The sequence below is a fragment of the Suncus etruscus genome, chromosome 14 (assembly GCF_024139225.1).
Source record: "Suncus etruscus isolate mSunEtr1 chromosome 14, mSunEtr1.pri.cur, whole genome shotgun sequence".
Taxonomy (NCBI): Eukaryota; Metazoa; Chordata; class Mammalia; order Eulipotyphla; family Soricidae; genus Suncus; species Suncus etruscus.
This window is the reverse complement of record NC_064861.1, coordinates 671777-698762: the sequence shown is the minus strand read 5'-3', so window position 1 is coordinate 698762 and position 26986 is coordinate 671777. Positions and strand designations below refer to the sequence as shown.

At 36.0% G+C, this 26986-nt stretch overlaps 2 protein-coding genes across 3 annotated transcripts in view; one reads left to right on the top strand and one right to left on the bottom strand.

The window, feature by feature from the left end:
* The window catches only part of JAKMIP2 (janus kinase and microtubule interacting protein 2), a 230115-nt gene that overhangs the window by 27799 nt on the left and 175330 nt on the right, over window positions 1-26986 (bottom strand). Inside the window, exons 10-17 of one of the 2 annotated variants that reach the window (XM_049786880.1) lie at window positions 26766-26894; window positions 25026-25109; window positions 24290-24352; window positions 20795-20893; window positions 19864-19962; window positions 18040-18093; window positions 16565-16630; window positions 7089-7157 (exon numbers count right to left, since the gene is read on the bottom strand). In XM_049786880.1, coding sequence (XP_049642837.1) covers window positions 7089-7157; window positions 16565-16630; window positions 18040-18093; window positions 19864-19962; window positions 20795-20893; window positions 24290-24352; window positions 25026-25109; window positions 26766-26894 — 663 coding nt within the window. The remainder of the gene's footprint in view (window positions 1-7088; window positions 7158-16564; window positions 16631-18039; window positions 18094-19863; window positions 19963-20794; window positions 20894-24289; window positions 24353-25025; window positions 25110-26765; window positions 26895-26986) is intronic. The other variant, XM_049786881.1, reaches the window with a different exon arrangement.
* Window positions 1-26986, top strand: part of PPP3CA (protein phosphatase 3 catalytic subunit alpha) — a 1090725-nt gene that overhangs the window by 1007469 nt on the left and 56270 nt on the right. The gene's annotated exons all lie outside the window — the stretch shown is intronic.

The window sequence follows — 26986 nt, the reverse complement described above, 5'->3', positions numbered from 1 at the left end:
TTTATTTAGGAGTTTTGCCAGTTGTCAATCAATCTTGTTTATTTTTTCAAAGAACCAACTTCTGCTTTTGCTGGTTTAGAATTGTTTGTTTTTTTTTTTTTTTTGTTTTTGTTTCACCTCATTGTTTTTTGCTCTAAGCTTTGTTATTTCCTTCTGCATACCTAATTTTTGTTCCTTTTGTTGATCATTCTCTAGTGTTATAAGCTTCATCAATAAGATATTCAGGTAGGCCCCTTCTTTCCTGATTTCTCCTTGCAAAACTATAAATTTTCTTCTCAGTACTTCTTTTGCTGTCTCCCATAGATTCTGATAAATTGTTTCTTCATTATAATTTGTTTCCAGGAATGTTTTCATTTCCTCTCGGGCCCACTGGTTGTTTAGTAGTAGGCTGTTTAATTTCCAGGTGTTAGTTTTTATTCTGTATCCCTTTGTAGTTCACATCTAATTTAAGAACATTATGATCAATGAAGGTAGTGTGCACAATTTCTATCCTCTTGATTTTATGGAGGTATGTTTTATATGTCAGAATGTGGTCTATCCTGAAGAATGACCCATGTATGTTAGAAAAGAATGCGTATCCATGTTTCTGGGGATGGAGTCTCTCTCTCTCTCTCTCTCTCTCTCTCTCTCTCTCTCTCTATATATATATATATATATATATATATATATATTATATATATATATCAAGTTGACTTATCAAGTTGTGACAGGGCAGTGTTGAGGTCTCCCACAATTATTCTGTTATGATTGATCTCTTATTTCAAATTTGTCAAGAATTGTATTAGATATTTTTAGATATTTTGCTGGTCTCTCATTGGGTGCATATGTTATAGTAGTGTGATTTCTTCCTGCTGTACATATACCTTGATTAGTACAAAATGTCCATCTTTGTCCCTTACAACATTTCCGAGTCTAAAGTTTTTGTCATCTCATATTAATATGGCCACTGCTGCATTTTTAAGGGACTTGTTTCTTGACTGATTTTCCTCCATCGTTTGATTTTTAGTCTATGTTTGTTCTGATTATTCAGGTGTATTTGTTGTAGGCAGCAGAAGGTTGGATTTATTTATTTATTTTATCCATTTTGCCACTCAGTGTCTCTAAACTGGTGCATTTAGTTCATTGACATTGAAAAAGATATTGTCATGGGATTTAATGTCATCTATGTGTATAAGTTTGGTGTGTCTGTTGATCTGTCTTGTCTTAAGTAGGCCTTTCAGTCCCCCCCCCTCCCGGCCCCAGTTTTTCTTTTAAGGCTGGTTTTGCATCTGTAAAATTTCTGAGCTGTTGCTTATCCATGAAGCTATGTATCTTTCCTTCAAACCTAAATGTGGGCTGGACTGTGTGTAGTATTTTATGTGAAGCAGCCATTTCATTTAATCTTGTCACTATATCCCACCACTGCCATCTGGCCTTGAGGGTTTCTTGTGACATCTCTGTTGTAAATCTTAAGGATACTCTTTTGAATGTAGTTTCCCTTTTCGATCTTGATTCTTTCAGTATTCTATGTCTATCTGTGGGATTCTTCATTGTGACTAGGGGTGCTTTATTTTGGATCTCTTTTAGCTGGCACTCTTTGGGCAAGCAGAATTTGGTTGTATGCAGTCTTTAGCTCTGGGAGTTTTTCTATAATGATGTCTTTGACTGTTGATTCTTTCTGGGACTCTGGAACTCTAATGATTCTTATGTTGTTTCTTTTGAGGTTATCAAAGACTTCTATTTTTATCTGTTCACATTCTTTGAGTACTTTTCCCATTGTATGAGTATCTGTATTAAGGTTCTTTTCCAGTCTCTTCTTCTGTATGGAGGTGTTCTGCATCTCATCTTCCAGTTCACTGATTCTGTCCTCCACTGCTGCTACCCTATTGAGAAAGCTTTCCATTGAGTTTTTCAATTCATCTACTGAGTTTTTCAGTCCTGTTATTTCAGTTTGGAGTTTTCTGATTTCTATCTTTGTGTTCTTTCTGTTCAGTTTGATCTATGCTTTGTTTGATTTCTATGAGGATCTTCCATATTTCAAATATTCTAAACTTGTTATCTGAGAGATTAATCAGAAGGTTGGTATTTTTGGGGTCATCAGAGCTATCATCTTCATTCTCTGTATTTGCCTACATTGTTTCCCCATTGTCACACTTGTAGTGTGATTTTTTCCTATGTGTTATAGTGGGGTTCATTAGGCAGAAAAAGTGTGCTGCATGCTCTTCTCGACCCTGTGGTTGCTGTGGAGCCTCTAGGAAGTAGTTTTCATTGGATTTTTCTAGGCGACCTCACGAGAAATTCAAAGGACAGAAGAGCAAATAGGCAGAAACAGTGAGAGATTTTTTTTTTTTTGCACTTTGAAAGGCACTTTATTTTTTTTTCTGCATTCAATGTAAAAATTTATTTAGTGAAATCACAGCCATACAATAGACCCTGATATATGTGGGCACTGATAAAATGGGTTTTTTTCCTCCTTTAAATATTTTTACTTTTAATATTTTTTTTACCTACATATGGCTATCCTCAGTCAGAACTTTGCCTGGCTCTTGGATTCCTGTGGTGTAAAGTCACTGCACTTCTGCTATGAGCTATCTTTCTGGTATCAACATTTTAATTATGGGGGAGAGGTTGGGTGTCACATTTGGAGGTGCTCAGGGCTTACTTCTGACTCTGCACTCAAGGATTACTTCTGGCCCTTCTCAGTGAACTATATATGATGTTGGCCGATGAGCCCAGGTTAGTTGAAAGCAAGACAAGTGCCTTAACTGTTACATCTCTCCTTCTAAATTCTTTTTTTTTTTTTTTTTTTAGAAAAAGTATGAGAGACTTTTACAGTCTTTCTCCTTATGGCTAAGCACAGCAGGGATGAGAGAAGAGAGGATGGTGAGGGTGAGGGTGAGGGTGAGGGTGAGGGTGAGGAGAGAGAGAGAGAGAGAGAGAGAGAGACAAGAGAGAGAGAGAGACAAGAGAGAGAGAGAGAGAGAGAGAGAGAGAGAGAGAGAGAGAGAGAGAGAGAGAGAGAGAGAGAGAAAAGTACCTGGCTGCTGTTGAACCTCTTGGAGATAGTTTTAGCTGGGTCTTTCTTGGCCCCCTCAAGAGAATTTTCTTTTCTTTTCTTTTTTTGTTAATATCTTTAAGCATCTTTATTACAAACATGATTGTAGTTGGGTTTCAGTCATGTGAAGAACACCCCCCTTCACCAGTGCAACATTCCCAAATGTCCCAAATCTCCCTCCTCTCCATCCCACCCCTGCCTGTATTCTAGACAGGCTTTCTACTTCCCTCATTCATTCACATTGTTATGATAGTTCTCAATGTAGTTATGAGATTTTCAGGGTACAGAAAAGCAAATAGGCGGAAGCAACGAGAGATTTTTTCAGTCTTTCTCATGTGCTAAGCACATAGCAGGGGTCCAACACCACTCCCATTCACAGGCAGAGTATCTGGCTGCTGTGGAGCCTCTAGGAGATAGTTTTTGCTGACTTCTTTTCGTTTCTAATCCAGTTTATTAAGTTTTTCTCTCCCTTTCTTTGTGTTTTGCTAGTGGTTTATCAATCTTTATATTTTCAAAGAACCAACTTTTGCTTTCATTGATCTTTTGAGCTATTTTTGGATATTCACTTCATTGATTCTGCTCTAAGTATTGTTATTTCCTTCTGCTTGCCTATTTTAGTTCATTTTTTGATCATTTTCTAATTTTATAATCTGTGTCATTAAGCTATTTATATAGGCCCCTTCTTATTTCCTGATGTGTGCTCGCAAAGCTATAAATTTTCCTCTTTGTACTGCTTTCGCTGTGTCTTACAAATTCTGATAATTTGTGTCTTCATTCACATTTGTTTCCAGGAATCTTGATTTCCTCTTTGTTCTCATCTCTGCCCACTTCTTGTTCGGTAGTGAGCCGTTTAATCTCCAGGTGTTAAAGTTTTTCTTCTGTGTACCTTTGTATTTCACTTCTAATTTCAGTGTACTGTGATGAGAAGGTAGTCTGTACAATTTTTATTCTCTTGATTTTATGGAGGTATGTTTTATGAACAGCATGTGGTATATCTTGGAAATGACCATGCACACTGAAGAAGAATGTGTATCCAGTTTTCTGGGGATGGAATGCCCTATATATAAATACTAGCCCACTTTTTTCTTTTTCTCCTTTCAATGCTAGTGTATTATTGTGAGTTTTCAGCCTCTTTGACCTACCTGACAGGGCTGTGTTAAGGCCTCCTACTATTATTGGTTACTATTGATGTCTTCTTTCAGATTTGTCAAAAATTGTATTAAATATTTTGCTAGTCTCTCATTTGGTGTGTATATTTAGGAGTGAGATTTCTTCTTGTTGCACAAATCACTTGATTATTATTTAAATGTCCATCCTTGTCCCTTATAACTTTTTAAGCCTAAATATTAATATTAGTATATTAATATATATTAATATGAGTACTATATATATGAGTAATATATATTAATATGAGTACTCCAGCCTTTTTTAAAGGAGTTGTTTGCTTGAATGATTGTCTTACAACTTTTAACCTTGAGTCTATGTTTGTTCTGACTATTCAAATTTGTTCCTTGTAGGTGACAAAATGTTGAATTCAGCCTTTTAAATCCATTTTGCCACCCTGTGTATCTCATTGGTGCATTTATTCCATTGATGTTGAAAGAGTTAATTGCATGGGATTTTGTGTCATCTTTTCGTAGAAGTTTGGTGTCTGTTCTGGTCTTGTCTTAAAGTAGACCTTTCATTTTGTTTTTTAAGGCTGGTTTTGAGTCTGTAAAGTTTCGGGTCTGTTATTTATCCATAAAGCTATGTATGCTTCCTTCAACCTGAATGTGAGCTTTGATGGGTGAAGTATTCTAGATGAAACATTCCTTTCTTTGAAGTTTGTCACTATACACAACCACTGCCTTTGGGCCTTGAGGGTTTTCTGTGACAGATCTGGCGCAAAATTTAAGGATGCTCCTTTGAATGTAATTTCCCTTTAAAATCTTGCTTCTATCATTATCCCATTCCTATCTGTGGGTTTCATCATTGTGACTAGGATCTGTCTTGGGGTGCTTTTCTTTGGGTCTTTGTTAGCTGGTACTCTAGGCATGCAGGATTTGGTTGCATATATTTTTTAGCTCTTTGACTTTCTCTGCAATAATGTCCTTGACTATTGATCCTACATGCGGGCTTTCATCCTGGATCTCTAAGACTTCAATTATACTTATGTACTTTCTGTTGACTTTATCGAAGACTTCTATTTTCATCTATTCATATTCTTTGAGGATTTTTTCCATTTTTGATCATTTGTTTTAAGGTTCTTTTCCAATTTCTTCTGTTGTATGGAGTTATTATGCTTATCTTATTTTTATTTCAGCTCACTGATTCCATATTCAGCTACTGTTACTCTATTGGAAAGGTTTTTTTTAGTGAGGTTTTCATTTCACGTACCAAGTTTTTTAGCTCTTATTTCTTATTTCTACTCTTAGATCCTCTTGATTCCTATCTGTGGTATTTTCAGTTTGTTCCATGCTTTCTTTGAGTCCTATGAACATCCTTCATATTTCTTCTCTAAAATCTTTATCTGAGAGGTAAATAGGTGGTTGGTACTTTTTGAGTCATTGGAGCTACCAATTTAATTCTCTATGCATTGGGAGCCTGCATTATTTACCAATTTTTAAAGTTGTAGTGTGATGTTTCTATGTCCCATATTGGCAATCCTTGAGTAGGTGTGCAAGGATGCTCCAGTCCTCTACACAGCTACATGCTCCACTGGCTCTTTGTCTTTGACTTGGATTTCATCCCTCACCTGGGCACCTCCACATGGCTTCTGGGTTCCAAAGCCTCTGCTTCTGCTGCCTGTGGCCTTGTTGCCTCTGATTTGTTTTCTGAAGCTCTGAATCCTGCCTTGGGTTTCTATTATCTGAGCACTGATGATGTTGCTTCTGGGTATCAATGCCTTTGGATCTGCTGTCAGCTGCTTTGTTGTCTCTGACACAGGTTCTGCAGCTCTTTAGTATTGTTGAATTTTCAAGATTCTTTTCATGTTGCAAAGCTGAAACTTTATACTCATTAAACAATTCCTTGTTTTTTCTTCTTTATTGTCTGACAACTATTATTCTGGTTTATAGTAAAAATGTTTGTTTCTTTTACCTATGAAAATTATAGGTCATGATATGTATATAGTATAAGTGACTATTTTAGACAACCTATATAAGTATAATAATGAGCTTCTGTCCTTTTATAAATTATTTCTTATAATGTCCTCAAGATTCAGTGATGAATTTGCATGTATCAGAGTATCTGTCTTTTTTCAAGGTAAAACATATTTTAATTGTTTTGTTCACTCATTCATATGTTGAGATACTGGTAAACTTGAATTGCTTTGTACTTAACAACTATACATAATTCTGCATTGAATTATATAAGAAATATACTAATATCTCTTGTAGATCTTGTTTTCAATTAATTTCAATATATGCCCAGAATTTAAAATTGCTGTATGATTTTGGTAGATTTATCTAGCTTTTTTCTTTTTCTTTAAAAACCACCTTTTCATTTTTATTTTTATTGTCATACATCAGTCTGCATTGCAGTCAATCATGCATAAAAGTTCAAATTTCTCTACTTCCTTATGAAATTTTGCTTTTTTTTTCTTGTTTGATCAGAGCCACACTAGTGAGTGTAAAAAGATGTGGGATTCTAAAAATCAGTCACACATGCATAATGGGGCATTTTTTTCTTAGATACAGAAAGGAAATGGCTAATTTAACTTTAGTTGGGAAATATTGTCAAGATAAAATGTGAATTTTATTTTACTTTTTAGAGACTATCAGTTGCTTAAAATTGTTAAACACTTCCTGAAATCTTGTGCCATGGTTTGTATGCAACATATTTTTTTGGCTTGGGGGACCATATGGGATGCTGGGAATCAAACTGGGGTCCATCCTGTGTTGGCTGCAAGGAAGGCAAATGCCCCACCGCTGTGCTATCGCTCCGGCCCCACCTGTACGCAATATAATAGGGAGATCATAAACTTTCATCGGTGCCAAATAAAATACTAGAGTGTAGTTATTTTCCACTTGTCTTGTTAGTTTTTCTTTTTTATGATACTGCATTTTGTACTTACCATATCACTTTCCAGTTCGATCATTTTCTGGTGCAGGGCAGCCTCCGCTCCCTCTATTTGCTGGATCCACTAAGAAGGAACAAGAAGAAAATTATTTTTCATTAGTACTTGATAGGGTATATGATATGTCTTGCTACTTACTCATTTATGTAGTCTCTTGCCCTTATATCTTAGGAAACTGACTAAAAAGTAAAGTGCAAATTTGATATAGTTTATCATTTAATTTTGGAAGCTATATTTTAGCATTTTTCTCCTTTCCCAGTCCTTTCTTTCAATTAACAAATGCATTCACTGACATCCACCACTGTCAAACAATGTTCTGGGCACTTAGAGTTATAATAAAATAATAATACAAATATACTTTTAATTCATGACAGGAAACCATGAAAGGCTTTCTTAGAAATGAATATTGTTCTAGACACAGAACACTGAGTCAGAGATCATTAGGCAAAAATAAATAGCAAGTTCCAGAAAAAATCCTATTCTCTACGGTTGTAATACAAGAAAGACACGTGAAACTGGAGAACAGGCATTACTTTCTGTCTGTAAAATTACAGCTAAATGGTAAAGAATCTTTTTTGACATCAGAAGTCATATAAAGTAATTTACTTTTCCTTATAGTCAGTATATTTTGTTACATGGAAATGATATTAGTGGTGATCAATACTTTCAATTAATCGAAACTTTCTGTTTGTTTTGGGGGAATATCCAAAGTTACTCAGAACTCACTCCAGTTCTGCACTCAGGAATCACTCATGTCTCCCTCTTGATTTATTTCCTTTTCTGTCATTTCCCTCCCTGTACTGTGGGGTCAGGATGATCTCTAGACATATCCACTTTACTACATTACATTTTCTTTTTTAGTTATTACCACAGATAAGCATGCTTGTATCTTTTTTCTGGCTTGGTTCACTCAATATACTACCTTCCAGTTACAACCAGATTGCAGAAAATTGTATGATTTCATTGTCCCTTGCAGTTTCATAGTATTCCACATATTCATAATCCTTTCATCTTTAGATGGACACATACAATTCCATATCTTAGTTACTGTATTATATACAACACAGTGTACATACATCCTTCTGAAGGTATGTATTTTTGCCCTGGATTAGGGACACCAATGTTTAATTTCTGTGTCAAATGGCAGCTTAGATTATGTTTTAAATCATTGTTAATTAAAGTAGGCTAGATATAGGCTTTCGTTTGACTAATGTTTTGCTTATTTATTCACTTGCATGATTTAAAAGTAGTTACTGAATATCCCATACCTCAGTTTTCTATCTATTAAGCAAAAGTACTGGATGAATATAGAATGGTTTAGAGGAATAATAAAATAAAGCACATATAATAGTAAGTGCAGTAACTAGCCTATACTGTTTTACGTAAGGTCTAGCTATTATAGAATGCAATGTCACAATAGAATTTTTATGCTGGAAATTGGTTCCAGGCCAAATCTTTGAGTAAAGATCTTATACTTATAGCTCCCTATACTAAAGTATTATTCTAATGGCTACTCTCAGAACATTCAAGTTTGATGCTTAGAATTATATGCAGATAGAAATGTTTATCTGTAAATCCCAAAGTAAGGCCTTGATATATGAATGACCAAGATCCATGCCAAAGGTAATTGCACAGACTCTGAGTCTTCTACAGACAGGCTTGTGTCATTCTTCACTTTTCACTATGGTCAGCAAAAATCGCTCTGTCCTATTGAGCCCAACACAAATGAGATAAGGAAAGGCTTGTGTGAAATCACTGCTGCTCTAGCAGATGCACTCCTATGGACTCTTCTGAATACTTCCAGTTTTTATAAGGATGCTTAAAGGAAAATTTTGGGCACAGATTAAGATAAATCATTCTGGATATAGATTGCTGACATAAAATCTTGACTTCATAATCTTTATGTGTGTGTGTTTGTGATTTTTTTGCCACAGCACCAATGCTCAGGAGATATTCCTGGCTCTGAACTCAGGATTCACTCCTCTAGGGCTCCAGGGCTCCAATGGAATGCCAGATAATCTAACCAAGGTCAGTTACATGCAAGCAAGCAGACTGTACTACTGTACTACTATTGCTGTACTATCTCTCTGGCCCCAACTTCATCACTTTTTCAGCTGTGCGGCTCTTCTCTGTGCTTCAGGTTCCTCATGTGTGAAATGGACATAGAAAGATGCCAATAAGTAGGAATTTTTAATAGTGCCTAACAGAAATGCTATGTGAGTGTTAAGTGGACTTAATGCTAAGTAGAAGTATATCACACTCACACAGGTCAGGGTACAGAGGAGTTTATTTTTATCAACCAAAGAAATATGGGGCTTCCTGATCATTGCGGGAGACTGCTGAGGAAGACCCCAGTGAACTTATTCCCATTAAGATTCTCTGGCCAGGTAAGTGGTCACACCCCACAAGGCGGTACCATCTCCTGCCAGGTGCATTCAAAAAGCTTAGGCATCCCTCCATTTTTGGTTTCCTAATCCCTGCGGGAGACTGCTAAAAAAGAAACCAGCAAACTTAATCCCATCCAGGTTCGCCGGGCAGGATACAGAGAAGCAGGGAGGAACACAGCCTTTCTACTTCACTACACAGCCACACACATCTCCTAGCCCATGAACTCCACCACAACATGAAGTAAAAGCCAAGCTACAAGCGTGACAATGGAAAAAAAAATCGCAGGACAATAGCATGAATAGAAAATGAAGATGGCAGCTCTGATGACCGAGAAAGTACCAACCACATAGTTAACCTCTCAGACAAGGAGTTTAGAGTAGTAATATGAAGGATGCTCATAAAACTCAAAAAAAAAAAAAAAAAGAATAGATCAAGCTGAAGAGAATACAAAGATAAAAATCAGGAAAATCCAAACTGAAATGACAGGAATGAAAAACTCAGTAGATGAAATTAAAAACTCAATGGAAAGCCTCTCCAGCAGAGTAACAACAGTTGAGGACAAAATTAGTGAGCTGGAAGATGAGATGCAGAACAACTCCATATAGCAGAAAAAAATGAACCTTAAAGCAAACAATTAGACAATGAAAAAATTCTCAAAGAACGTGAACACATGAAGATAGAAGTCCTTGACAAATTCAACAGAGACAACATAAAAATTATTGGAGTCCCAGAGATCCAAGAAGAAAATCCCTAGAAGAATCAATAGTCAAGGACATCATTACAGAGTAACTACCAGAGCTAAAGACTGCATGCAACCAAATCCTGCATGCCCGAAGAGTATCAGCTAAAAAAGACCCAAAGAAAAGCACCCCAAGACTATCCTACTCACAAGGACAAATCCCACAGATTGGGAAAGAATACTGAAAGCAGCAAGATCAAAAAGGAAAATTGCATTCAAAGGAACATACTTAAGATTTACAGCAGACCAGTCACAATAAACCCTCAAGGCCAGATGGCAGTGGTGGAATATAGTGACAAAACTAAACAAAATGAATGCTTCTTCTAGAATAATGCACCCAGTCAGACTCACTTTCATGCTTGAAAGAAGTATACATAGCTTCATGGATAAACAGCAGCTCAGAAACTTTACAGACTCAAAACCAGTCTTAAAAGAAAAACTGAAAGGTCCATTTTAAGACAAGATAGACCAACAAACAAAACAAACTTCTATACAAAGATGAAACTAAATCCCATGGCAATTATCTCTCTCAATGTCAATGGACTAAATGCACCAGTTAAGAGACACAGAGTGGCAAAATGAATCATAAAGCTGAAGCCAACATTCTGTTGCCTATAAGGAACACATCTAAATAGTTAGAACAGATATCAACTCAAAATAAAAGGGTGAAGGAAAATCGTCCAAGCAAACAACTCCCTTAAAAAAAGCTAGAGTAGCCATATTAATATCAGTGACACAAACTTTAGACTCAAAAAAGTTATACAGGGCAAAGATGGTCATTTCGTACTAATCAAAGGATCTGTATAGCAGGAAGAAATAATTCTCCTAAACATATACACACCCAATGAGGGACTAACAAAATATGAGATACAATTGCTGACAAACCTGAAAGAAGACATCAATAGCAAGACAATAATAGTGGGAGTCCTCAACACTGCCCTGTTACCCCTTGACAGGTCAACCAGGCTGAAACCCAAAAAGAATATATTAGATCTGAAAAGAGAAATGGAATAAAGTAGACTTATATATATATATATACACATATATATAAGTATATATATGTATATACATATATAAATATATATATAGGCCACTCCATCTCCAGGAAACTGGATACACATTAGTTTCCTTTGCACATGGGTCATTCTCCAGGATATACCACATACTGGCTCATAAAACATATCTCCAGAAAGTCAAGAGAATACAAATTGTACAGACTACCTTCTCAAATCACAAGGCACTAAAATTAGTAATGAACTACAAAGGGTCACAGAAGAAAAACTTTAACACCTGGAAATTAAACAGCATACTGCTGAAGAACCAGTGGATCAGAGATGAAATCAAAGAAGAAATCAAAATATTTCTGGAAACAAATGACAAACTATCAGAATTTATGGGAGCAGCAAAAGTGGTACTAAGAGGAAATTTATAGTGTTGCAGGCACACCTCAGAAAGGGAGAAGAGGCCTACTAAAAAGTTTAATTACACAGTTTTTAAAATTAGAAAATGATCAACAAAAAGGGCCAAAAATAGGATGGCAGAAAAAATAATAACGCTTAGAGCAGAAATCAATGGAATGAAAATAAAACAATTAGAAAGATCATTGAAAGCAAAAGTTGGTTATTTGAAAATATTAACAAGATTGATAAACCACTAGCAAAACTCAGAAAGAAACAGAGAGAGAAACCTAATAAACAGGATTAGAAATGAAAAGGGTCAGATCACTACAGATACTGCAGAGATTCAAAAGATTATCAGAGACTACTTTGAGAAACTCTATGCCACGAAACATAAGAACCTGGAAGAAATGGATAAATTCTTGGGCTTCTTCAATCTTCCACTGTTAAGCCAGGATGATCTAGCATCTCTATTGAGGAAATTAAAAGCATAATCAAAAGTCTTCCCCAAAAGATAAGCCCAGGCCCAGATAGATTCACTAACAAATCAATCAAATCTTTCTAGAGGAACTACTTCCAATACTTTTCAGGCTCTTCCATGAAATCAAAAAATCAGGAACACTCCCAAATAGTTTTTATGAAGCTAACATCACCCTGATACCAAAACCAGACAGAGATGTTGCAAAAAAAAAGAAAACTATAGACCAATATCCCTGATGAACACAGATGCAAAGATCCTCAAAAAAATTCTGGCAAATAGGATCTAATACCTCATCAAGAAGGTCATACACCTGACCAAGTAGGATTCTTTCCAGGAATGCAGGGATAGTTTAACATAAGTAAATAAATCAACATAATACACCATATCAACAAAAAATAAAAAGCATATTATCATATCAATAGATACAGAGAAAGTATTTGATAAGGTCCAACACCCATCCTTGATAAAAACTCTCATCATGATGGATTGGAAGGAACTTTTCTCAGCATAGTCAAGTTCATCTACCACAAGATAATGGCAAATATTATTCTCAATGGTGATAAATTAAAAGACCTTCCTCTAAAATCTGATACAAGACAAGGCTACCCTCTCTCAACACTCTTATTCAACATAGTGCTAGAAGGTCTTGCCATAATGATTAGGCAAGAAAAAGATATCAAGGGCATCTAGATAGAAAAGGAAGAAGACAAGCTCTTGCTGTTTGCAGATGACATGATACTATATTTAGAAAACCATAAAGACTCTACCAGAAATCTTCTAGAAATAATAGGTTCATATAACAAAGTGGCAGGCTGCTAAATTAACAAGCAAAAATCAATGGTCTTATTATACACCAATAATAATAGAGAAGAAATGGACGTTAAAAAAACAACCCAATTCCTGTTAGTGTCACACAAACTCAAATAAATTGAGTCAACTTAGACTCAATTAAAGACATGAAGAACCTATACAAAGAAAACTGCAAAACACTGCTTCAAAAAATAAAAGAGGACACAAGAAAATGGAGATAGTATGTGTCTGCTCGTGGATTCAGAGGATTAACATCACTAAAATGGCAATACTTCCCAGATTTAATGCAATCCCTTTAAGGATACCCATGACATTCTTCAAAGAAGTGAATCAAACACTCCTGAAATTAATTTGGAATAATAGACACCCACAAATAACTAGAGCAACCTTTGTGAAAAGGAGTATGGGATGCATCACTTTCCCAAACTTTAAATTGTATTACAAAGCAATAGTCATTAAAACAGCATGATACTGGAATAAAGACAGACCCTCAGATCAGTGGAATAGACTTGAGTATTCAGAGAATATGCCCCAGATATACAATTAATTAACCTTCCATAAAGGGACAAGAAATGCAAAATGGAGCAAGGAAAGCTTTTTCAACAAGTGGTGTTGGATCAACTGGTCAGACACTTGCAAAAAAGCAAACTCAGACCTCCATCTAACACCATGCACAAAGGTCAAATCCAAATGGATCAAAGACCTGAATATCGGAACCGAAATCGTAAGGTATATTGAATAGCACATAGGTAAAACACTCCATGATACTGAGACTAAAGGCATCTTCAAGGTGGAAATAGCACTCTCCATACAAGTGGAAACAGAGATAAAAAGATGGGACTATATTAAGCTGAGAATTTTCTGCACCTCAAAGGAAATAGTGCCTAGGATACAAAAGCCACCCTTAGAATAGAGAAACTATTCACTCAATACCCATCAGACAAAGTTGTATATCTAAGATATACAACTTACTGACAGAATTTAACAAGAAAAAAAAATCTAACCCAATCAAAAATGGTGAGAAGAAATGAATAGACACTTCCTCAAAGAAAAAATACAAATGGACAAAAGACACATGATAAAATGCTCCACATCACTAATTATCAGGGAGATGTAAATCAAAACAACGATGAGGTACCATCTCAAGACACAGAGACTGGCACACATTATAAAGAACAAAAACAGTAAGTGCTGGTGGGGATGATGGGAGAAAGGAACTCTCATTCACTGGAGGTGGGAATGCTATCTAGTCCAGCCTTTAGAGAAAGCAATATGGAGATTCCTCAAAAAAAAAAAAAAACTGGAAATTGAGCTCCCATATGATTTACATATACCACTCTTAGGGATATAACGTAGGAACACAAAAATGCAATACAAAAATCCCTGCCTCACACCTATATTCATTGCAGCACTATTTACAATAGATAGAGTCTAGAAACAACGAAGATGCCCTTTAACAGATGAATGGCTAAAGAAACTGTGGTACATATATGCAATGGAATATTATGCAGCCATCAGGAGAGATGAAGTCATGAAATTTTCCTATACATGGATGGAACTGGAAACTATTATGTTGAGTGAAATAAATCAAAGTAAAAAAAACTCAAATATCTATGGATTTTAAGAAAAATGAAAGGTATGATTGTATTAATGCCCAAAAATGAGAGCCAAAAGAACTGGCTCATGATATGAAGCTCACCTCAAGGAGTGGTGAGTGCAGAAGGAACACTAACAACTACCATGACATTGTTAATGAGTAAAAACAAAACGAAAAAAAGAAACATGAAGCATTATGTCTTTCTTTCCTTCTTTCTGACCATAACATATAAATCCTTTTTAATAATCACAAATTCTTTTTTTTTCTCTTGTAAAATTAACATTGATTCTAATTTGTCTTTGGATATCTGGTTTCTACTAATATTTTCCCAGTTTTCAGCTAAATGTCATTTTTCCACACTTAAAGTTTCTTTAGAATCATGATACAAATGGATTTTTTGTTTTCTTTGTTTTGTTTTGCTTTTTGGGCCACACCCAGTGACTCTTAGGAGTTACTCTTGGCTATGTGCTCAGAAATCCTGGCTTGGGGGACCATATGGGATTCCAGGGATCGAACAGAGGTCCATCCTGGGTCATCTGAGAGCAAGGCAAATGCCCTATTGCTTCGTTATTGCTCTGGCCCAGAAAAAGGATTTTGCTTAATGAATTTATCATTCATAGCAATCTTCCCACTTCATTTCCTTCCTTATTGCTTTTCCTTGTGTTTTGCTTTGAGTAACATAACTGAGTCACATTTGACCTCTATAATTCTTTCATTTCATATTGGCAAAAATCGATTGCTTATCTGTGATTTTGTTAGAAAAGCATACACACATGTGGGGATTACAAAGGCATCTTAAAAGCTATTACAGTTCTCAACCATGAACACACATGACTGTTATGTGTACACAAAGCATCCTGAATAGAACCAGTTATATTGGGTTTTTCTTAGCTCTTGTCTTTGCCATTTACAAGGGTTTGACACAAGGAGGGCCATAGCACATGTTTCTGACACCTTAATTGGTTTTTCAGAATGAGCTTGCAGTGAACCCTTCCTAGGTTACAGGATTGGCGAGAACAATGCATATTATGAGCATGCCTTTAAAAGAGCCCTGCTCTGGAAGCTCGAGCGATGACACAGTGGTGGGATATTTGCCTTGAATGTGGCTGAACTGGGACAGACCCGAATTAGATCTCTGGCATCTCAGAGCTTGTCAGGAGCGATTTCTGAGCACAGAGCTAGGAGTAACCCCCGAGTGCTGCCAGGTGTGACCCAAAATAAACAAAAACAAAAGACACAAACAAAGTTGACAAAAAAATTAAAAAAAAAAGAACCCTGCTCTGACATTCTCAAGTAATTTCAGCCATTTCTCAAGTAATTTTTCTATATTGTTTTCCAATATTGGTAGGAACTGCTTAAGTAAAGATATTTATTTGATATTCTTTTCTTTCCTTTTCTGGATTTCTGAACACACCTGAAAAAGTTCAGGGGTTACTCCTAGCTCTATGTTCAGGTCTCATTACTGGAGATGATCAGGAGACCACCGTGTTACTGGGAATAGAACCAGTCACAGACATAAAAGAGACGCATTAACCACTCTATTTTGTTGAGCCTATAATTTCCACTTTAAAATAATATTTTCATTTTTGAAAAATTATATAAATAAATTATATCAGATTGATATATAGTATTATTGATATGTTTTATAAAAGTATTATTCTAAGTTTAAAAATACTTGAAAGCAAGAATTATCCTCTCAACCTAAATCACTGTAGTTTTTCTTTTAATATGTTTTCTATTATCAACTGAGTTTTATCACACTTAAAAATGAAATACTCAGGGTCCAGAGCAACAAGACAAAAGGCAGGGCATTTGCTTGCACACTTCTGACCTGGATTTGATTGCCAATATCCCATATAGTCCCTCCAGCCGTCAGGAGTAATTCATGAGTGCAGATCTGAGAGTAACTGCCTGGTCACGGCCATATGTGGCCTCAAAACAAATAAATATTTATTAGGTATTCAGTGGGGGAATGTTATGTATTGAGAAAACACTTTAAACCTTCCCCTGCTCATAAGGGGTTTGTCCACTCTAAGATCACATTAGAGCTCAATTTCTTACCTTTTCTGCCAGGGATAGCACAGTACTAGCCTGAATGATGGCTACCTGCTCTTCATTTCTTAAGTTCTGTGAAAGAAAAACAGAAAGAAAATCAGCTGAAGATATTAGAGAAAATATTTTCTTTATATTTTTATTTAATATTGGTTTTGGAACACAATCAATTGTGCTCAGGACTCATTCCAGGCTATTCTCAGGGATCACTTCTGGCAGAGCTGGAGGAAACTTATGAGATGTCAGGGATCAACTCTAGGTCATTAGCATGCAGAGCTTATCTACTATATCATCTCTCAGTACTCAAAAAATCTTTTCTTACTGCCTGATACAGAGACTATAGCATGTGCATGCATGGAACATTCACAAATTTCTACTGACTAATAATTCTTTGTTGTTGGTTTTTCTTGCCTGGAAAACCATGCAGTGCTGTGTACAGATTTAAGCCTCCTGCATGCAAAGCATGTGCTCAACCTGTTGACTAATAATTCATAAAGGATTCATTCAAAACCTGTATCATGTATATAATGATATTTTTACGCTTCTACTGAATTGATATATGTTTCTATACAGCATATTTATTAATAGTCACAGAATAGGAAAGCAGAAACCAAAATAAAATTAAGATATTAAATTCAGGACTGGAGCAATAGCACAGCAGTAGGGTGTTGGCCTTGCAGGTAGCCAACCTGAGACAGACCTAGGTTCAATCCCCAGTATCCCATATGGTCTCCCGAGCCTGTTAGGAGCAATTTCTGAGCATAGAGCCAGGAGTAACCCCTAAGCACTGCAGGATGTAGCCCAACCCCCCTCAAAAAAGATAACGAATTCATAAAAGTTTGATATAATTTAATTGATTTTTGTTTCTTTAATCATTTTTCATGGGAAATGGCGATGGTGTAACTACATCAGACTACATGTATCACAATGAATCATTACTTTTCTTTATTTTGTTTTGGGGTCACCCTCTCAGAGGTTCTTACTCCTGGCTCTATACTCAGGGATCACTCCTGGTGGGTTCGGGGAATTGGATCCAGGGCTGGGGATTGAATCCAGGTTCAATGTGTGTAAGCAATTGCTTTATCTGATGTACTGTCTCTCCAACCTTCCTGGTCCATTTTTATGCAAGGAACACTAACCATGCTATTTAACAGCAATGGAGATTGTATGAGCCATTTATTTCATGCCAGATGCCTCCTAGCAACCATCGGAAGTAATCAGCTGTAATCATTGCAAATGGGGAGCACATTGAAGTCTCAAACCTGTTCATGAACAGCATTTTACAAGTTTCCAATCGTGTCACTAACTTATTCTAGAGAGAGTTTAGAAATTAAGTTGTTTAGATAAATTGTCAATTCTCCACAAGGAGCTACATCCTTAAATGAAAATGGTTTTCCATTTGGTATTTTACACATGATGTATTGGCAAGTATATTTTAAAAGAAAAATCTGTGTCATCATTGCATCTAATAAATTTATACTTACCCCATTATCACCCAAGATATCAAGCTGCTTTATGAGGTCTGGGATGTTCACATCCTGAAAAATCAAGCCAAATATACAATGTTACAAAATATTAATGCTTAGGGGCCAGAGAGATAGCATAGCGGTAGGGTATTTGCCTTGCTCGCAGCCAACCCAGGATGGACGATGGTTCAAATCCGGCATCCCATTTGGTCCCCGAGCATGCCAGGAGCAATTTCTAAGCGCAGAGCCAGGAGTAGCCAACCCCTGTGCACTGCCAGGTGTGACCCAAAAACCAAATAAACAAAAATTAATTCTTAAACTTTAAGTTAGAGAAAAGATTTAAGGCCTGTTCTTTCTTTGTTGTCAGTCTGACACTCACTTTGTTTTTCTTTTTTACTATTTCTTTTAATTAGTGTGAATATAAGACAATGAAATAGCTCTCAATTTCTTATTTTTTAAACTTTGGTTTATTTATTTATTAGTTGATTAGTATTGGGGCTACACCCCGGTGATGCTCAGGGGTTACTCCTGGCTCTGTGCTCAGAAATCACTCCTGTCAAGCTTGGGAGACCATCTGGGATGCAAGGAACTGAACCGGGTCAGTCCTGGGTTGGCCACATGAAAGGCAAATACTTTACTGCTGTGCTATCTTTCTGGCCCCTTATTCTCAATTTTATCAGTTGCAAAATGGAAATCATAAATATCTCCTTCATAGGCTGAACTAAAGAATAAAGTAATTGTATTTAAATCTAAGACGTACCTGGGGTCAGAGTACACAGTGGGTGCTCACAGCTGACCCGATTGGATCCCCTTTAAATATAAATAGCATACAATAGCATATGCTAATTGTGAAAAGCATCTGAGAAAAGACAAAGTTAAGTGCTTTTCATTTAATTAGAGTGGAATCAAAGGGTTGCTTTACTTTTAAAACTCTCTTATAGCCCAGGAAGCCTTGAAGCTAGACCATGAAAGGGATTTAAGAATATGACCATCTAGTCTGCACTTTCCACACATACATCTACTTTTTCATCTCATTAGTCTCACTCTTTCCATTTACTTATGTTCAAATACCAGTATAGCAAATCTCAAACAATCAGGAAGATTGTCAAGCTCTATCTCATGGGTAGAGAGAAGGCAGCTAACACAAACATATTTGGTAGTTCAATGTGAGCAAATAGTACAAGGCACCAGGAAAAGCAAGAGGTTTCCTAACTAAAACATATTTACAATGTGATATCATTGCATTAAGAGAGAATATAATGAAAATGATCTCTCTTTTCTGGAAATTCCAAAATTATGAACTCTAAAGCTCTTAGAATAGCATAATATAAAGGGCTAAATAGTTTTTATCTTATATGTTTGAAATAGTTCTTAAATTTATTTAATGTTTCTTATAAATAACTAAGCATAATTATTTTAGCAATATGTGTTTGTACCATTCTGTTATATTATTTTGTTCTAAATAATCAGTTTACTGTATTTTTTGCCATTACCATTCATATATATGTTCCACATTTACTTTAGGTTTTACAAATTTTACTTATGTATAAATAATACTATATATAATTAGTATATATTATGCTATATGACATATGTATACTGTATGGCATATATATACACATATATGATATATATACATATATGTGTATATATACATGTATATGACATATATACATATACCTTATAACATACATAATATACTATAATATTTTACTTATGTATAATATAAAAAATGTACTCAAGTGATAGTGACCAAAAAAGAAACTTATCATGAGCAGTCTCTTCAATTCCCAACTTTCTCTAATTTCTACAACAACAACAAAAAATTAAGCATCTACCTACTTTGACACCTTCTTTCATACAGTAGATCTGTAGAGCACTCACACCATCTGAGAATGGGTGAATTTGTAGATTAAACGGAGGTGATCGTCTCTCTCTTTCCTTAAAAATACAGAGAAAAAAATATGGGAATTTTAAAAAAGAGCAGCAATTGATAAAATATTTAAATCAGTTGTCTGTGTTCACTAGTGCAGTTAGCTATTTACCAATGTCATTTGGTAGAAATTACTTTCATTGAAGCACAGCAACGTTAATTCAACTGAACCACCAAAAGAAATTATTGGATTATTAATAAAAAATAAACTTGAATTTTTCTCATATGTTTCATGTTCACATACAATCAGGTTCAAAGTCAGATTTTGCATAATACAATAAAAATCTGATCTTATTGATATATTCTATGTAAAAACAAGATGGAAGCTTGGTCAGATTATCATAGCACTTCCTACAATAAGCTAATTTTGCTTTTAGTTTTTACATAAATGCATTAGAGACTGAAAACGTTTTCTTATAAATTCAATTTAACAGCTACAATTTTTATAAGCAGTACAATTTAAGTTACAATATGTGATTCTGACAATGTGTGAATAAGAATTCAGTGGAGAATGGAAAAAATTAAAGTATTGATCAGCTCTGAAATATAATATTTAAATAATTTAAATAATATTCATTAGTCTTATAAAGACAAAGTAATAAAAATATAAATATGAACAGACAAATCTGAGTTACATCAGAATTTTACCACTGTAGAGTCATTGTATATGGGCAAGTGATTTAATATGACATGCCTCTTTTCTAAAGTTTTATTTGTGATTAAAAACTTCAAAGGATAGTATGCATCTGAATGCTTACTCTAGCATCTCACACATAGCACATCCTTGCTGCATGTAAATTATTATGACTGTTTATATTAATATCATCATGATTTCCTTACTTCTAGTTCTAGGTTTCGAAATTCCAGGAGCTCATTTTGATCTCTGGCATCTTGTAGTTCCTGTTGTAGTCGATGGTTTTCTGCCTCCTGTTTTTCTATCTAATAAAGTAAATCTTCAAATTAGGTCAGTGTGCAAAAGGAATCTATAGCTTTACAAAGCAAGCATGGATAGCATCCATTCTAGCAAATGTATGCTAGAATTCTACATGAAAGAAAGATAAAAAAGGAAGGAAGGAGGGAGGGAAGTAGAGGTGGAAGGCAAAATGAATAAACCTTGGTTTTCTTTCTAGTTATCTTTTTTTTTTTTTTTTTGGTTTTTGGGCCACACTCGGTGTTGCTCAGGGGTTACTCCTGGATATGTGCTCAGAAATCACTCCTGCTTGGGGGACCATATAGGGCACCAGAGGATAGAACCACAGTCTGTCCGAGGTCAGCGGAATACAAGGCAAAAGCCCTACTGCTCTGCTGCGTCACCACTCCTGCCCCTCCTCCTAGTTATCTTTTGTTTGAATTTATTGACCCCTAACCCCAGAGTATAGAGAATACAGAAAGGAATAGAAATCAAGGGGGAAGGAAAAAGATGAGAAAGGAAGAAATGAGGGAACTGGGTGGGGACCTCAGTTTTATTGGTGATATGGGAGACTAGCACACTAAAGTACAGACTCCACAGCACTGAAAATATGAGATTTAAACTACAACCACTGTAGTTTAGAAACTGAAATATACCTGTCAAGGTTGCAGGTGGCGGTGGTAGGTGGGTGGGTGGTGTCAGAAGCATGGGACAATGATGAAAAGATGCTGATGCTGGTGTATTGGAGCACTGAATGCCTAAGACTCAACTACCAGTGAATTTGTAAATTACAGTTTTTGAAAGAAAGGAAGAGAGGAAATAGTGCTAGAGTGCAAATACACTCATTGACACAGACAAAATATCCTGTGAAGGAAATCCTGTGAGAGTATACATTATGCCCTACTCACGGACAATGTCCTAAAACTAAATTTAGTGAAAGAAATAAGAGATGTTGTCAAGATTTTATTTCTGATATTACAGGTGTCAGAGATATAACTATTAGAAACAGATCTGATTATGAAATAAACTGCTGAATTCTAGCTGAATATAGAATAAAGCCAAACTCTTCAAATGGAATTCAACCGTTAAACATTTTCATTACCACCTTAGCCTTCCAGTTTTACATGTTGCCAGTGTCATCTCTACACACACTCTTGTGTGACCACATAAACACATGAGCACACACAAATCTAGAGTCCTGATGTATCCTGTATTGACAATCTCAACAATTCTATATTTTCTCATAGTTCTGTTCATCTCTCTCCCCTCTGTCCCTCTCCCTCCCTCCCTCTCTCCCTCCTTCTCTTCTCTCTCAATCCACTTACTCCTGGCTGCGTTAGGGAACTCTAAAGGATGCAAGGCAAATACCCCATCTACAATACTATCATTCTGGCCCCAGATGTTCATATCTATTCTATGTAAGAAAATTCTTTTCTCTAAAGAGCCCACTCTGGACTACCCATTCAGAGAAATATCTTCATCTTCTGTTTTCCTTAGGGCTTTGTACAGTTTCTTACTTAGCCTTTTTCTTTTTTTTTTTTTTTTTGTTTTTGGGCCACACCCGGTGGTGCTCAGGGGTTTCTCCAAGCTGTCTGCTCAGAAATATCTCCTGGCAGGCATGGGGGACCATATGGGACGCCAGGATTCGAACCAACTACCTTAGGTCCTGGATCGGCTGCTTGCAAGGCAAACGCCACTGTGCTATCTCTCCAGGCCCTACTTAGCCGTTTTCTAGATTAATAACCTACGAAGTAGAAAATCAGTAAGTTGAGTATAGCCATGACTTGCTTATACTCAGTGTCCATGTCTATGAAGGATTACAAAATCTTTACTACCTGCAATAGATTGAATACTGCTTTAATAGTGCAGGTCAACCTTAATACAGTGAATATTTTGTCTTAAAATAAAAAACTAATACTTTTATTACCAGATAAAAATTATTTTTCCCAATCATATTACCTGAAGTAAAATATTTTGTTTGAGCTTCAGTTTTTTTCTTATTCAGTAATCTGAGCTAAGCTTTTCTACTCTTACCTCAAATAATCAAGGGTAAGGAAAACCACAATGAAAATTTTTAAGTAAATAATGTTTTAACACTATTTCTTTGCTCCTCTGACACATTTATAAGTATATTTTACTTAATGCTTCATGATAAAGAAAAACTATAGGAAAATAAAATTAGAGAATAGTGAGATTCTATTGATATCAGTTAATATTATTAGCTTTTATTTTGAGGGGTACATCCAGAAGTATTCAGTATTGTTTCAGTCTAGCAAGCTTTTGAACGATTTTTAAAGTTGACTTGGATCACTGAAGAGATTATACTTTCTAGAATCTCAAATTTGGGGAACTAAGATAATATTGCTGGAGATTTATTATTCTAACTGTTACTGCCACCAATTAGACTGGTGGTTCACAAAGTTCTGTGAAACTTTTTTAGGGATCCTAAAAATTTCTGTTTTTATTTCTAGAATACTTTTCCCTTCTATACGTCAGATCATTAACCACAAAGCAAAGCAAAGCAGGATGCATTTACTTGCTAGGACAGAAAAAAGAAAAAATAGGTAATTTTTTCCCTTTTCTCATGTTTCCAGAGTGTCAAAGGCAATTTATATTATATATCAAGTAATGTAAATATTTGTAGAAATTATCATAATTATATGTATTGCTATATCATCACCATTAATTATCATAAAAGTATTAAAATATTTCATTAACGAAATAACTATGTACTTTCCAATTGTTTTTGTTCAGAAAACATATAAGATACTTTGTAATATTCTCAATAGATTCAGGAACATTAAATGCCAAAGACAAAGAAACCTTTAAATTTAACACAATTTATTTTAGATTTACTTGTACCAAATGAAAAGATCTATGTTCAGATATTGTACGTAATATACTTTTGCATCTGGAGTTTGTTGAGCTCTACTGTACATGTTTTGGATACATGTTTTAAGAAATACACACACACACACACTCACTCTCAGTTTAGTCAAAAGAGTAAAAGTATATGCTAGGTTGTGGCACAGTCTTGAGCCCCTGCCTTGCACAAAATAACAGTACTATTCACTGTGTTTTGCAGATGGACAATCACATTGGATGTGTGCACATGTGGGTGACTATATATACATACATATATAATAGACATATGTTATATATATGATTAGCAAATAAATAGGATTCAGGGAGTCACATCCTTTTCAGTAGGCACAATGCCCAGCACAGAGCCATGCACACGTGCCACTTAACTCATGGTGATGGCAATGACAGGAATGCACTTGAGCGCGCAGCAGAGGAGAGCACAGCACTGGCAAAGCCTCCCCTTCCCCAGCCCCTGTGCCACTCCTGAGAAGACCCCCTGCTGCTCCTGGATCTCTCTTCATTTTCTCCTCTAGCCCACTAGGGTGTTACGACCAACATACCTTTTCTAAAAGCTCCTGGTTTCTCTTAATGAAAAGTTGCTTATCTTCTACCCAGTGTGAATCCTGTTTGACAAAGAATATGGTGCAGTCAGCATTTCAGAGGAGCATGGAAGAGCATGTGTTGTCAAACCATTTTGCCAGAGTTGTTTTCACTCAGTTTGTTTGTCTGCCAAAGACTGGTAAGTGCAACCACCCTTGCCAGATCCCTATTTATAGACACTGGGGCTAAAGTTTCCAGGACATGGAACCCCATTTTCATTGCCCCTCAACTATCTCTGCCTTTTCCAGTATGAATAATCCAGGACCAGCCTTCTGGGGACTCAGAAGTGACCACACAGGCAAAAAGTGAAAAGGGTCAGAATGCACACAGGCCAGATACATATGGATGGAAAACATTAAAATGCAGAATCATAAATGTAGCATAGAGGCAAAGAATGCAGCTTGGAATAGGATCTTTAATAGTTTATGACAACTCTAGGCTATGACACAATGATCTTTGTTGGGCATGCTCTTTTGCCCAACCTCAACCTCATTTGTTGCAGTGTAGCTGGGTTCACACTCTGGCCAGAAAAACACCAGGGACAGAAACATAGAACTGAACATTCTGACAGTTTGAGAAAGGTCACTATGAGGAATCAAGCCTTGTCCTGTATGCAGGCCCGTGCATAAGGCTATCTAGAGGAAGGTCAAATCCAATTCTCTGCATCTGTAGGAAGACTATCATTCAAGTGCCTACCTGACCCTTTTGAGCCAGGGTTGCTTCCAAATCTTCAATTTTGGCTTTATATCTTAGCACCTCGGCTTGGAGTTGTTCTTGTGCCTGGTAAAATAAAAATTCCAGAACTCAACCAGTGAAAACAACAAGAAGAAATTTTCTTTGACCTACTGGCACTTGGGGAGCATTTTTTTTTCTTTTTTTGGTTTTTGGGTCACACCCAGCAGTGCTCAGGCAGGGGTTACTCCTGGCTCTATGCTCAGAAATTGCTCCTGGCAGGCTCAGGGGACCATATGAGATGCCGGGATTTGAATCACCGTCCTTCTGCATGCAAGGCAAACACGTTACCTCTATGCTATCTCTACGGACACATCACTTGGTCTACATCTTGATGATGCTTAGGTGATGTGTTGCTGAAGACTAAATCTAATCTCTTTAGTGTATACCTCATCCCATAATTGATTTTTATAGACATATAAGTTTATTCACTTATATGTATGCTGGGGGGGCAATCCATAGTGTTTCCTAAGCATGCTACTCCTGGCAGTACTTGGACAGATGTGGGTTCAGTGCTAGGCTGAGAATGCATAATTCCGGAGGTACACTTGTTTGGGGGCCTTCAAAGCTACATCTGGAAAAGCATTTGAGGCTATTTGTTGCAAGGGATGAAAAACCAGGTACATAGCTGTTTATTTTCTAACTCTTGTACTATCTCCCTTGACCTGTTTACATCTAATAAATATTTAAATGTTATATATGTAATATATGTATATTACATATGTAGTTTCCTATTCTTTTCCAGAGAGCACCAATAGCATTTGCTACAACATTCATCAGAATATTGTAGATCCTCTAAAAATACCAGTAGTATTTAGTGACTGACTCACTACTGACTGGCCACACTTCTTGTCCCTTATAAATTAATCTTCAAAATGGGCAAGGAGATAATCACTCTCAAATGAGAAGGACTAGGTTTAAACCAACAGTGACTCTTCTACATAGGATAACTTTAAACAAAGGTGCATTAGAATCTTAATAAGCTATTTCTTTTTTGTTAAAAAGGAGATAACAGTACTAGAATTTTTAAGATCATGTAAGATAATGTATGTGAACTGCTGATTACTATAATGAGAACACAGCAAGTACCCATTGGAGGTTAAGTATTAGCACTATGTTATTTTCCATTTTTGCTTTTTGAAATACGTTTATAAGAGACAGTGGTGGTATATACATGAAAGAACACCCGACCTAGTAATAATGGAGCTGGAGTTTCCGTTTTCCATTAGCTGTGCATTCTTGGACAATTCAATGAATTGTCTCTGACTCTCAAATTCATTGTTCTAAAATACCCACTTTGAGGAACTGTCAAAGGATTATATGATATTTTGTCAGTTAAAGTACAAGAAATTTAATGCTTTGTAATCTTATTAAAACAAGAATCAGTCTAACCATTGCCATTGAAAGATAAAATCTTTACTCTAAGAAAAAATCTAAAGAAATGAAGTATAATTAAATGAACTAAAATTCATCACTGTCTAGCTTTGAAAATACATATTTTCAAAAAGGCAAGATAAGGGTTAGGAACAAAGCCTCAGTCTGGTTGGTTCTGCTGCCTCTAGATTCCAGGTTAATTGACATCAAAGATAAAATTGTTCAAAAGCTGCAGTGGAGTAAAGCATTGGGGAAGGCTGTTCTAGTGATATTTCAACTTCTAGGGTATTTTAGGCTGAGATAGCTACAAGAGAGCCAAAGTATACTGACCTTGGCTTCTCTTTCAGCATCAATGATGCCTCCAGTCTGCTCCTGCAGGAGAGCATATGCCCTTTGGAGGGCTTGATATTCCTTAGTTAACTGTCGAAACCGTAGTTCAGATTCTTCAGCAGCTAAACTCTTGGTTAAGAAAATAACTGTGTTACATTCAGTTGTGAATAATGTGAACTATTACCATAGCTACTTTTTAAAGAAGTTAAAGGATTTAAAAA